Raw genomic sequence first — 12699 nt, 5'->3', positions numbered from 1 at the left:
TTTTACCCCACCAACAACAGTCACCACATACGACTGTGACATGTTTATAATTGGTGCCTCAGTTGACCCTTCTGCCTCTTGCATTACAGTATCATGTCGTGCTTGTATTTCTTCTTACAATTTAAAACATATACAAAATAAAAGAAGTATACAAAAGCATAGATTCTTTTTGTGCATATGCTCAAAGCGCTCAAACATATTAGGCTACTTTTGAAGTTCATCTAGCTATTAAACAAGCACAAACAATAAAATGATACTTAATTTGTAAAGAATATATATAAATAATAAAATTTTAAGTTAAGTGTATTACCAATTTGTGATAGTGCTCAATAGCATATCTAGATCCTCTGGTATGCCGAGAACATCCCGTGCCAGGTCCTGCCACCTCACTCATCCTATTTTTGCGTTGTTCAGATTTAGCTTTCATGTCAGGCCTATCCCAATATGTCTCCCAAATGCGCCATGTTTCTTCATGTACACAAGTTGGCCTCCCAATTGAAGTTCATTTCGCCTTTCATCAAATATAAGGAAAATAAATACATTACAGTAACACCATCCATAAGATGCATTGACAGAAATTTAATAACATTCTAGATTCAAGAATTAAACACTATTTTCCAAATCATATCGTGAATTTACCTTAAATTCCTCAAAGTATGATTCCTTGTATTCATTAGATACATTCTTCAAGTATACCCATCAGGGTAGATCCTTTGCTAACTGAACATGCATGAGAATGTATCAACCTGTACATATATAAGAGATGAATAAAGATAAAATAATATACACATAAATGTAAACATAATAACACATTTTTACCTCCTATCATCTACATTAATAATAGGCAAATCACAACCAACAGATCCTGCAACTGATGAGGATGTGAGTGGAGCAGTAGAGTCTGATGGTGATAAAATCGGCAAGTCAGTTGGTGAACCAATAGAAGCAGGTGCCACAATAGGTGGAAACACCACAGTAGGAAGAGGTGCCACAAGAGAAGGAAGTGCAGACGAGGATGGGCTAGAACTCGAAGGTGTAATCGATACACCTTGTCCACGTCCTCTTATGCGTCCAGTTCTACCACCACCTCGTATTTATAAATAACATATAAATATAACATACCATTTACTTTTTTTGAAGTACGAAACTAATTCATTAATCATAATAAGTTGAAACGTGTACAATGAAGATCAATAGAACAATTAAATATTCTCTACAGCCAGACATTGAAACAACTTTTCTAGCAATGCTACATAAAACTTGTTTCGCGGACTGTTTCACAAATTTGATGTTGTAATCGTTGAAAGAACTTACAGCTTCTTTGATATTGATGCATATCACCTGGGTATCAAATTTCATTCTTCTTTTCATTAACAATATCTCCATCGGGTTGAACTGCACATCATAGTTCAGAGGAGTCTCTTCTACATTGTCATCTTCGGTGTCCAGGATGAGATTCACATACGACATAACCAAATAAATTGTTTCACACTTTATGAAAAAGGAACTCGCCAATAAAACGAGAGAAAGAAGCTCGCCAAAACAACGAGAGATAAACATAAACTACTAGCAGATTTAAACTCTAGTAAACAAAGCAAATGGAGAAAGGAAATACACTGCTGGCAAAATTAAAAACCATAAACATAGCAAAAGGGAAATCAACCGGAAACAGGGGAAACAAAGAAGCTGCAAGTCAAAATTAAACCAAAATTAGCAGTGTGAAAAGGAGGTGGATGGAAGGAGGGAGAAGTGACCGGTGGCGATGGAGATGGATGAGCAACCGATGGGCGGGGTGAAAATCAAGAGACCACGCGATGGAGGCGGACCGTCTGCGATGGAGATGGTTGCAGAGGGAGTTACTGGTGGCGAATGGGAGGAGGAAGATGGAAGAATCGGTCGCCGCCTCCGCGAAGCAAGCGGAGGCGGCGGCCTTGTGGATGAGAGCGGCGCAAGCACAAAACCTGGAGAGAAGACAAGGAACCCTTAACATACCATTTACTATTTAAACTATGCACTAACTATTAGTATCATTATCACTATCTCCTATTATTGAATCTCTACTTGAGTCATCTATTTCTTCCTCTAACTCAAAGTCATCTTCAATGTCACCATGTTCGCCATCAAGTTCTATCACTCCACCCTTTGGGTCATCTAAATGTAATGGGTCTTTCATCTATTTGCATGAGATCATGATTGTCGGTAATTTCTTCTTGAAATGGTGCAGGTATTAAATTCAGGAACTTCTACTTCAGATCTCACTTTAATTTTGCAAATAGCCCACCAGTCAAACTTGTCGCGACGCAAACTTGGGTATGTACAATAATAAATCTGAGCAGCTTGCATTGCTAGATTGAATCTACGCTTATGATTAAGTTCAACAAGTTTATACCCGGAATGAACCTTCATGCCCACACTTGTTAGGTCAAACCACTCACACTTGAATTATATTGTCCTTGACTAGTAAGCCAGGGTACTCAACTTGTACAACTTCTACCAATCGGCCATAATAATCACTTTTATCTATACTATAGTTTATACCTTTTTATGCAAACTCCACTATTCATTGTTTCTTTAGCTCCACCATAACCAATGGTGTGAAATTTAAAACCATTCAAATAATATCCTGAATAGGTATTATCACATCTCAGCGGCCCTTTTGCAAGATACTTTATAAATTTATTTGAAATATTGTTTGAAGGATCATGTGTCTGTATAATACATAATATAAGTGTTAAAGTTTATTAACAATTTGAAGTTCAATATACATTTAGGAATCTACTATATAGTAGTACATGTTCTTTTTTTTTTTTTTGGTGAAGAATAGTACATGTTCTTAAAACTATTGTACTAGCATTTGAGACTGGTCAGTTAAAGTGGTGATTTATCACATTCACCGATCTCTAAGGGAGGAGTGGTGAAGAATATAACACTCAATTATGTAATGAGTCTATCTTTTACATGAGATGAACAGTGAACTATATTACACTGTTCACAAATGTATGTGTATCATAACACCAGACCACATAATGTAATGATTAAATTATCTTATTACATATATGAAGGGCAACTCAATTATGGCCTACCACTTACTAGTCTACACCACTTTTTTTTCATCGACAAAAAGGGTGCATTCCCATAATTTAAAGGGGGACCATAAACCAAAAATTGGACTAATTGGGCTGTTACATTTGACTTAGCTTAGAGGGCATCCTACCAAGAAAAAAAAAAGATTAAAAATCAATTATGGTCATTAGCTAGAATAGTCATTATCATTCATAGTTGATTGTAAGATGCAAAGACCAATCTGATAAATGGTATTAGACTATTGGAGGGTTGTGGGCATCTAGAAATTGCAGCCCAATAGTTGGGGTAAGGATTGAAGCATATAGGCAAGTTGAGGAGATGATAAAATTTCAAGTTCAACATCATTATTATTTCAGACCAACTTAAATTCAATCCTTTCACAATTCCACGTGCAATTTAGGTTCGAGGTAGTTAGCATTGGAAAGAATCAAATTAATTAAGTTCACATTCTTATCTAAATCTAAGTATGAGCATCTTTTAAAAACAATAATAAGTTCATATCTTGATAATGTATGACTATCATTTAAAACTCTAGGTTAAGTTTGAATAAGTTCATATATGTCAAAGATCTTTGGTGTGTTGCAGTCACATTATACTTGAATTAATAAAAGAAATTAAATTATTGCCAAACTCTATATTTTTGATTTACTAGCTCTTATCCCTCTAATCACAAAGTTCACATTTGTAGCTTACAACTCATTAGCAAACCAAACACCTCTTAGTAAATTCATTAGCAACTCTATATTATAACAGTGAAATAAATAAACAAACATTACTTACTATTGTGGATTACAGAGTAGTATTATAGGAATTTAAAAAGAAAAGGCAATGAGGTTTTGATATATATTTTAGGGAAAATGACACTTTTTCCCCCATGTTAGGTGCATATAGCACTTTTTTTCCCTGTGTTATTAAAGTGGCTATTTTTCCCCCTGAAATGTTAAATTGGCATTTTTACCCTTAAAATAATTATTTCATTTATTTTTCTTCTCCAACAAATTATTACTTATATGTATGGATGATTACGATTCGGTTCGAACCTAACCGAACACTGTAGCAATCATACCGAAATAGTATGGACGGTTCTGGTTACGGTTCTGGAACTGAACCACAATAATATATAGTGAAAATGATCAAACACTTATTTTGATAAATCAGTACGGTTCGATTCCAATTTCGATTTTGAACCGCCAATCAAAACTTATTTATTTATTTATTTATTTTTAAATTTCATTTATTATTTAAAAATAGTGTAAATTCAACAATTATTTTATTTTATTTTTTCGGTTCTGAATCGTAACCGTAACCGTCCATACTATTTAAGTTCAATTGTTACAGTGTTCGATTAGGTTCGTATCGAACCGTGATCTTCCATACATATTAGTAATACTTGGTTGGAGAATAAAAATAAATGAAATAATTATTTAAGGGTAAAAATGTCAATTTAACATTACAGGGGGAAAAACTACCACTTTTAAAATAACTGAGGGGGGAAAACTGCCACTTTAATAACACAGGGGGGAAAAGTGCTATATGCGTATAACACAAGGGGAAAAAGTGCCATTTTCCCTATATTTTATATCATGAAAAGCAATAGCATGAAAACATTAACACACAGATTTTAAAAATTTCGCTAGGTTTTTAAAAAAATTTCCCCTCCCGTATTAAAAATTTAGAATAAGCCCGATCAAAACTCTAGCGACGGAAAGGAGCATCAGTCGCTATATATAGCGACAGATGCTCCTATCCGTTGCTAGTTTATATACAATTAAGAATTTAAAATTATCCCGGTCAAAAAACTAGTGACGGATAGATATATTAGTTTCAAGCCAATAATCCGTCACTAGGTTATGTATACAAAAAAATCGGGGTTTTAATGTTAGCGACAGACACTAATATCCGTCGCTATCCAGCAACGGACAATATTGTCCATCGCTACAGAGTAAAAACAAATCATTCACGTTATTAAAGCTAGCGACACATTATAAAATCTGTCGCTAGCTAGCAACAGATCATATTCGTCGCTAAGGCGTACACACGAATACATTGGCTTGAAACTAATCTGCAGCAATTAAAATTATTGAATTAGCCCGCGAAAATTTCGTCCCAAATTTGTCTCAAAATTTTACGCGAAAACTTAGCGCTAATATTACGTATTTAATGACAAAACACTTCCGTCGCTAATTGTCAATCGAACGCAAAACATTAAATCTGTCACTAAATTGTAGCTATTTCGTCATTATATAAGCAATGGAATATGTCCATCGCTAAATGCGTCATTCTATCCACGTTTTTTGTAGTGAATGGTGGTGATATAACACTTGGACTGCACACTAAGGGGGGTGTATTCAATCACGACTTTCATGAACTTTTAAATACTTTTAAAGTAATGGATTTTAATTGACTTTTGTAGAGTTTTTTGTAAACTTTCCTAGAATCTTTTAAACTTTTATAAACTTTGTAAGAATTTATAAATATCCATAGAACAAACATTTATAAACTTTTAAAAACTTTTTCATATTAAAAAGTTTACAAAAGTCATTAAAACTCTAAATTGATACACCCTCACAAACATTCCATAACTTCTATTAATATATTATCTATAAATTAGTGCATTGTAAAAATTAAAAATAAAATATTGATGTCACAAAAATAGAGTATATTATTCATAAAGAAAATATAATCAATTTTTATAAATATAACCAATAAAAATATTTCTCGAACTAATGAAACAACTAATGCTGAGTAATATAATTATCAGAATGTTTAGAATGAAAAAGTACAGATTTTCCTTCAAAAAAAAAATACGAATTAAAATATTCATCTTGTTAGTACAATTATCAATCGTGGTAATCGTGGATCTTGAGAATCTACTTGTATATCATTTTGTGTAAATCCATCATTAACAAAATCAAAATGTAGTTGATCAATTCTATGTTGATTATCTTCTTCAACATTATAGATTCTTGCATCAGTTTCATCACCCAATCCGATAGAGTTTTTTCCTACGGCAGTAGTACTTCCAAATACAAATGCTAAATCTTCATAGTCAGCAACTATATCGGTCCGTAGGTGTTTATGAGTAGGATGAGACTAGAAAAGAAAAAGAAAATAGTTAATGAATGATTTAAAAAAAAAAAAAAAACTAAGCAGCATCTATGTTAATTAAAGGATATAACAATCTCACCTTCAAACCTCTTTGTTATTGGATCCCAACCAAATCCAGAACTATGACGCATAAGCTCAGAAAAGTTGTTAAAACGATTCTTGAACCATTTCAATCTGCTTTGGTATTGTGCATACGATCTTTGACACCCAAGCTTTTCATTCAGAGCAGGAAGTATCATCTTCTCCACAGTTAACTTGCTTAAACCTCCACTACTATCACGCCATCCATTTTTTATGGCATCAACCATGAGTTGTAACAACTCGTTACTCTCATCAGTTGCCCATAATACATAATTTCCATTAACTTTATTTTTACCTTTACTCTTTTCTTGATGAGTATCTCTCATTTATAATTACTATAAAATAAATAAAGAATCTCTTAAAAAATTCAACTTAATACAATATATATATATATATATATATATATATATATATATATATATATATATATATAATTAATAACTAATAAACATACAATTATATAAAATTATAAACATATTAATTAAATAAAATTTAAAAATTATAAATTTAAAAATTTGCTGAAACTTGCTGGTTGCAGCAAATATTGTTGCTGCACAGCAGCAATCTTGCTGCTGTTCGCAGCAAATATTTGCTACGATGCTGCTGTTCGCATGAATCTGCTGCGAACAGTAGTAGCTGCGATCGCAACAATTTTTTTAGCTGTGATCGCAACAATTATTTTGTTGCGATGGCAACAAAAAAATTGCTTGAACATAAAAAAAAAAATTATAAAAGATTTGAAATGTACCGTAAAATTGATGGAAAATTTGCCTAGTTTAGATAGAGGAAAAAAAGTTTGTAGAGAATATTGAAAAGTTTGGGGTTGGAGGGTTGGATTTCATCTATTTATATTAATGAAGAGAAAGTCTACAAAAATCCTATTCTGACAGAGTTTGTGAAAGTCAGTAACTTTTTGAATACCAGTAGACTTTTAATAACTCTATAAAAGTCTGAATCGAATACATGTATACTTTTAAAGAGTTTTGAAAAGTTTGAATTGAATACAGGTAAACTTTTAAAGAGTTTATAAAAGTCTAAATTGAATACCACCAAACTTTTAAAGTTGATAAAAGTATTTAAAAATTCATGAAAATCGTTATTGAATACACCATCCTAAAAATAGGAACACAGAATGGGAAATGGTTTACACGTACTAAGTTAATGGGGGATTTGATACTGATATGTAGTGAGCTAGATTTGAGTTAAAAATATATCAAGTATGATGTCCCCTAACACCATCAACACCTGTTTGGGTCTTATCACAACATTTTGACAAACCAAATGATAATCACAATTAAAATCAAAGTTAGGTTGTGACCTCACTCGTCCAACCATCCGCCGCATCCTTTTACCATAGCGAAGTTATCTTCGACTTTTTCACCAGGATAACAATTCACTTCATAATGGCTACTCACCTTCTTCACATGACGATTAGGCTCCTGCTTGCTTTTCTCTTGATTATGGTTGGAAAAATTAACACTACAATAATCCTCAGTTCATGTAGTAATCACACCACTATGTGATTCATTAATTCCAACATCGCCGTTTTTGGACAATGGCGAGTAGTCACTCAAAACATCGCCGTTTATGGACAATGGCGAGTAATCAATCGACATTTCTGTAGGACTTTTGTCTTGATTGAAAAGAGACGGTACGGTCTGTTCTGAGGGCCGGCCTTTCATCCCTTTCCTTTGCCTCTTGCTTGCTATACAGCTGGAACAATTGGCCCTCCAAGTCATGCTAGTTCAGGCAACCGTCCAACCCTCGTTCTTGTTTTGAATAAGTCCTTTTTTAGATATTATCTTCGAATTTTGATGAATCCATTTTTTTTAACAGAATGAAACTAAAGTAGAAATGATATCCCTTCCTTTTAATAGAGGCACCCCTATTTATACATTTTCAATGATCATTATTTCAAAAAATCTTAATGATTCTTACCAATTCTATTTCTATAAATTATAATATAAATCATAATAAAAATCCTATTAAATCATGATAGAATTGGTAAGAATCATTAAGATTTTTGAAAATAATGATCATTGAAAATGTATAAATAAGGGTGCCTTGCTTAAAGAAAGGGATATCATTTCTACTCTAGCTTCATTCTGTTTAAAAACAATGGAGTCATCAAAAGTCGAAGATAATATCTCAAAAATAACTTATTCAAAACCAAGAATGAGAGTTGGACGGTTGTCATGCTAGTTCAGGCAAGCATCCAACCCTCGTTCTTGGTTTTGAATAAGTCTTTTTTTAGATATTATCTTCGACTTTTGATGACTCCATTACGGAGCTAGAGTAGAAATATATCCCTTCCTTTTAATGGAGACGCCCCTATTTATACATTTTCAATGAGCATTTTCTCCAAAAATCTTAATTATTTTTACCAATTCTATTTCTATAAATCATATTAAAAGTCCTATTAAATCATAATAGAATTGGTAAGAATCATTAAGATTTTTGGAAATAATGCTCATTGAAAATGTATGAATAAGGGTGCATTGCTTAAAAAAGAGATATCATTTCTACCCTAGCTTCATTCTGTTAAAAAACAATGGAGTCATCAAAAGTCGTAGATAATATCTCAAAAATAACTTATTCAAAACCAAGAATGAGAGTTGGACGGTTGTCATGCTAGTTCAGGCAAGCATCCAACCCTCGTTCTTGGTTTTCATGCTAGTTCAGGCAAGCATCCAACCCTCGTTCTTGGTTTTGAATAAGTCTTAGGCAAGCATCCAACCCTCGTTCTTGGTTTTGAATAAGTCTTCTTTTTAGATATTATCTCCGATTTTTTATGACTCCATTATGGAGCTAGAGTAGAAATGATATCCCTTCCTTTTAATGGAGGCACCCCTATTTATACATTTTCAATGAGCATCATTTTCAAAAATCTTATTGATTCTTACAGATTATATATTTCTATAAATCATAATAAAAATCCTATTAAATCATAATAGAATTGGTAAGAATCATTAAGATTTTTGGAAATAATAGTCATTGAAAATGTATAAATAGGGGTGACTTGTTTAAGAAAGAAATATCATTTCTACTCTAGCTTTTGTTAAAAAAAATAGAGTCATCAAAAGTCGGAGATAATATCTCAAAAATGAGTTATTCAAAACCAAGAATGAGAGTTGGACGGTTGCCATGCTAGTTCATGCAACCATCCAACCCTCGTTCTTGGTTTTGAATAAGTCTTCTTTTTAGATATTATCTCCGATTTTTTATGACTCCATTATGGAGCTAGAGTAGAAATGATATTTCTTTCTTAAACAAGTCACCCCAATTTATACATTTTCAATGAGCATCATTTTCAAAAATTTTATTGATTCTTACAGATTATATATTTCTATAAATCATAATAAAAATCCTATTAAATCATAATAGAATTGGTAAGAATCATTAAGATTTTTGGAAATAATAGTCATTGAAAATGTATAAATTGGGGTGACTTGTTTAAGAAAGGAATATCATTTCTACTCTAGCTTTTGTTAAAAAAATAGAGTCATCAAAAGTCGGAGATAATATCTCAAAAATGAGTTATTCAAAACCAAGAATGAGAGTTGGACGGTTGCCATGCTAGTTCATGCAACCATCCAACCCTCGTTCTTGGTTTTGAATAAGTCTTCTTTTTAGATATTATCTCCGATTTTTTATAACTCCATTATGGAGCTAGAGTAGAAATGATATCCCTTCCTTTTAATGGAGACGCCCCTATTTATACATTTTCAATGAGCATCATTTTCAAAAATTTTATTGATTCTTACAGATTATATATTTCTATAAATCATAATAAAAATCCTATTAAATCATAATAGAATTGGTAAGAATCATTAAGATTTTTGGAAATAATACTCATTGAAAATGTATAAATAGGGGTGACTTGTTTAAGAAAGGGATATCATTTCTACTCTAGCTTCATTCTGTTAAAAGAATGGAGTCATCAAAAGTCGGAGATAATATCTCAAAAATGACTTATTCAAAACCAAGAATGAGGGTTGGACGGTTGCTTGAACCAACATGGCCCGGAGTCTCAATTGTTCCAACCATACATGAAGCAAGAGGAAAAGGAAAAGGATGAAAGGCCGGCTCAGAAGAGACCGTATCGTTTCCTTTCAATCAAGACAAAAGTCCTACAGAAATGTCAATTGATTACTCACCATTGTCCATAAACGGCGACATTTTAAGTGATTACTCGCCATTGCCATAAACGGCGACGTTGGAATTAATGAATCACACAGTGGTGTGATTACTACATGGACTGAGGATTATTGTAATGTTAACAATTTTTCCAACCATAATCAAGAGAAAAGCAAGCAGGAACCTAATAGTCAAGAAGATTATGTGAAGAAGGTGAGCAACCACTATGAAGTGAACCGTCATCCTGGTGAAAACGTCGAAGATAACTTCGCTATGGTAAAAGAATGTGACGAATGGTTGGACGAGTGAGGTCACAACTTAACTTTGATTTTAATTTTGAATAATAGGATGTAATCCAATATGCTCATAAATTTGATCATTTCCAATAAAAAAAATATTGTCAATATGTTCATGATAGAATGATCTATGATATGTGCTCCAAATGAAATGGAAATGAGTCTAAAATAAATTTCCACATGAATCAATGAACCACAAAATTTGAGTCCACAATAAAATATGCCCAAAAAGATATATGCATTCTCAAATGTATAACCTTTATACTAGGCTGTCATATAAAATATTTTTCACCCATATTGGGCTAGACCCGGCCCAAATATGAAGGTCATCATAGTTGGCTAAAGGCAAAAGAAAACAAAAAAAAAAAAACCTAACAACCAAATAACTGTTTAAAAAAACGCTAGAGATACCGGAGAAAAAAAATGGAAGAGATAGAGAGATGCGCAAGTGGCCCGCCTTCGCTGACCATCACGCAACTCCGTTTCTCCGATCATTTCGAACCGTCGAATAGCGACACCGCCGATGCTCGCCACCGTTGACGCTCGTTGCTACTGACGCCAATAGAGAGAGAGACGACAACCGCCTGCCATCTTGGCCGTCCGCCTGCAACCGCGCCCCTCGCCGCCGGTTGCCAAAAACGACGACCACCGCTGTATCATGCCACGGAGAGGGAGACGGACAGAGAATGCGATGAGGGAATCTACTAAGTTCGTTTGGCTTGGATTTTTTTATAAGTTTTCTTTTTGAGATGAAGATTTAGGAAAAAAATGTTTGAAGAAGATGAAGGTTTCAAACAAATATGGATGCATATACTATAATTTTTAGGATTGGAAAAAAAATTCCAATTTTCTATGCTGGGTAAACAAAAATACTATTGATAGAAGGAGGATGAAAGATTCTGGAAAAAAAAACTGATTTGTATATAATTAATATACAAATTTGTATATGAGATAGGGGATATGACATTTCAGTTTAAACATAAATATTGTACAAAGTAGAAACAAAATCAAATATTGAAAGAAACATAAATATTGTACAAAGTAGAAACAAAATCAAATATTGAAAGAATCAAATATTGCAGGGCATATATTTTCAATATATAGAGAATTATGCATAAAATAGGAACAAATATGTCTTAACAAAACAATTGCAATAATATCAGAAAAAATATTCAATATTCATATTCTACAGATATGGTGAATCATAAAAAGAATGTAGGCAATTGTAAAATACCGTCCACCATGGGAGCGTGCTGATAACATGTTAGAATGGGTTTGTTGTGCTTGTTGGCCTTTAGCTCCTAACTGGTGAATAGTGAATTGCAGAGTTATGAACAAACTAATATAATAGCTAGAGAGAATAGAGACAAGGAGAAGGGAGAGCATTCTTATTCACTGATCATCAACATTACATCATAGGAATACAATATATATAATACTAGTAACTAGTAATAAACACCAACATTAATGATGATCGTTATATAACTTCCAACCGTTACAATGCCTTTAATAATGGCCACAAATATTATTTATAACAATAACAATATTATTACAACAGGCTACCACAATCAACTCAAATATAAAAAGAGATATGACGCGAGTTGGTCCATCACATGAACATTGAAGAGGCCAATGCTCTCAAAGATAAGGCTTCTTGGTTCTATTGATAAATGGTTAAGAATGTTATTGTATTAGATTTTGATGATGTTAACATGTAGTGTATATCATGGTTGAAAAAGTCACTAGGCGTTCCTCAGTGCCCGGGGGTGACTAGCGCCTAGGGCGCTTAGGCGGCAATTAATTGGTGCCTAGATGCCCGTGGATTAATCGGTGCCTAGGCAGCAATTATTCCATAGTAACATTGAACCATGTGTGTTGTCTTGTACCAAAATGGATTTTGTTTTTGGATGCGACTAAATGCGAAAGTAGAGGGCATATGACAATGACAAGTTGGCCACATTTGCTACACATCAACTTTGAGAAGTACATGGAT

General features: G+C 33.1%; 2 protein-coding genes across 3 annotated transcripts; both read right to left on the bottom strand.

Annotated features, from left to right (window-relative positions):
• Positions 1-638: 638 nt before the first annotated feature.
• Positions 639-2716, bottom strand: LOC116000977. 2 transcript variants are annotated; one of them, XR_004094200.1, is made up of 3 exons: positions 1315-2716; positions 820-1077; positions 639-746 (listed from the first exon to the last, which is right to left on the bottom strand). XR_004094200.1 is itself a non-coding variant. In XM_031240859.1 (3 exons), exons 1-3 carry the CDS (start codon positions 1334-1336, stop codon positions 674-676), a joined length of 363 nt encoding a protein of 120 aa, XP_031096719.1. In that variant the 5' UTR covers positions 1337-2716; the 3' UTR covers positions 639-673. The 2 variants fall into 2 exon arrangements, 1 of the variants encoding a protein (XP_031096719.1); XM_031240859.1 differs by having other exon boundaries at positions 820-1087.
• A 2273-nt stretch (positions 2717-4989) lies between these two features.
• Positions 4990-6599, bottom strand: LOC116011040 (uncharacterized protein At2g29880-like). Its single transcript, XM_031250543.1, has 3 exons — positions 6264-6599; positions 5959-6177; positions 4990-5019 (listed from the first exon to the last, which is right to left on the bottom strand). The coding sequence occupies exons 1-3, from the start codon at positions 6597-6599 to the stop codon at positions 4990-4992; spliced, it is 585 nt and encodes a 194-aa protein (XP_031106403.1).
• Between the last annotated feature and the right edge of the window lie 6100 nt (positions 6600-12699).

The sequence above is a fragment of the Ipomoea triloba genome, chromosome 1, assembly GCF_003576645.1.
Source record: "Ipomoea triloba cultivar NCNSP0323 chromosome 1, ASM357664v1".
Lineage (NCBI taxonomy): Eukaryota > Viridiplantae > Streptophyta > Magnoliopsida > Solanales > Convolvulaceae > Ipomoea > Ipomoea triloba.
The sequence above is the reverse complement of the archived record's forward strand: the minus strand, read 5'-3'. Positions and strand labels throughout refer to the sequence as shown.